Raw genomic sequence first — 716 nt, 5'->3', positions numbered from 1 at the left:
AAAAAATGTAATTAATTTTAGCTTGGAGCAACTTTAGGGAATCTACATTTTTATAAATTAAACAAAAATTCAACTACTCTGTTTAATTAAGGTGTCCATGTTCCCCTGCTGTTATCAACAGCTTTTGAAGCCCACCAGTCTAGCTAGTAATTTAGTTGAGGATCATGATGCCCAAGATGAACTTGCCTGTATTGTCACCAGAAAGTCTAAGTTAACTATATAATTAAATTTAATAATACAATTATCTACTTTGTATACATTCACAGTCAAGCGAGACATCCAAGACAATGACGAAGAGGCTGTGCGTGTCAAAGAACAGAGTATCTTGGAGCTGGGCGGACTGCTGGCCAAGACTGGACAAGCTGCTGGTAAACATCTTCATCTAGTGGGTTATGGCCCAATCAGTAGACACATATATTAATGTATCTGATGTTTTTGAAGGCCACTATTCTGTCAGCTGTCATTTTTCTCAAGGTTAGTAACTATTGCGCATGTATTGGGATTTTGCAGAATTGGGAGGTTTGCTGAAGTATGTCCGACCATTCCTGAACTCCATCAGCAAAGCAAAGGCAGCACGGTTGGTGCGCTCTCTGCTCGATATGTTCTTGGACATGGAGGCAGCTACTGGTCAGGAGGTGGAGTTATGTTTGGAGTGCATTGAATGGGCCAAATCAGAGAAGAGGACCTTTCTCCGACAGGCCCTGGAGGTGAGCACA

At 41.5% G+C, this 716-nt stretch overlaps 1 protein-coding gene across 1 annotated transcript in view; it reads left to right on the top strand.

The window, feature by feature from the left end:
• Positions 1-256: 256 nt before the first annotated feature.
• The window catches only part of LOC107577372 (26S proteasome non-ATPase regulatory subunit 11A-like), a gene marked incomplete at its 5' end in the record, with an annotated part of 4,568 nt that continues 4,108 nt past the window's right edge, over positions 257-716 (top strand). Inside the window, 2 exons of the mRNA XM_016263454.1 lie at positions 257-368; positions 511-707. Of these exons, the coding sequence (XP_016118940.1) occupies positions 257-368; positions 511-707 (309 nt within the window). The remainder of the gene's footprint in view (positions 369-510; positions 708-716) is intronic.

The sequence above is a fragment of the Sinocyclocheilus grahami genome, unplaced genomic scaffold (genome assembly GCF_001515645.1).
Source record: "Sinocyclocheilus grahami isolate Dianchi unplaced genomic scaffold, SAMN03320097.WGS_v1.1 scaffold5878.1, whole genome shotgun sequence".
In the NCBI taxonomy this organism is placed as follows: domain Eukaryota; kingdom Metazoa; phylum Chordata; class Actinopteri; order Cypriniformes; family Cyprinidae; genus Sinocyclocheilus; species Sinocyclocheilus grahami.
Note: the sequence above shows the minus strand (reverse complement) of the source record. Positions and strands in the feature narration are given on the sequence as shown.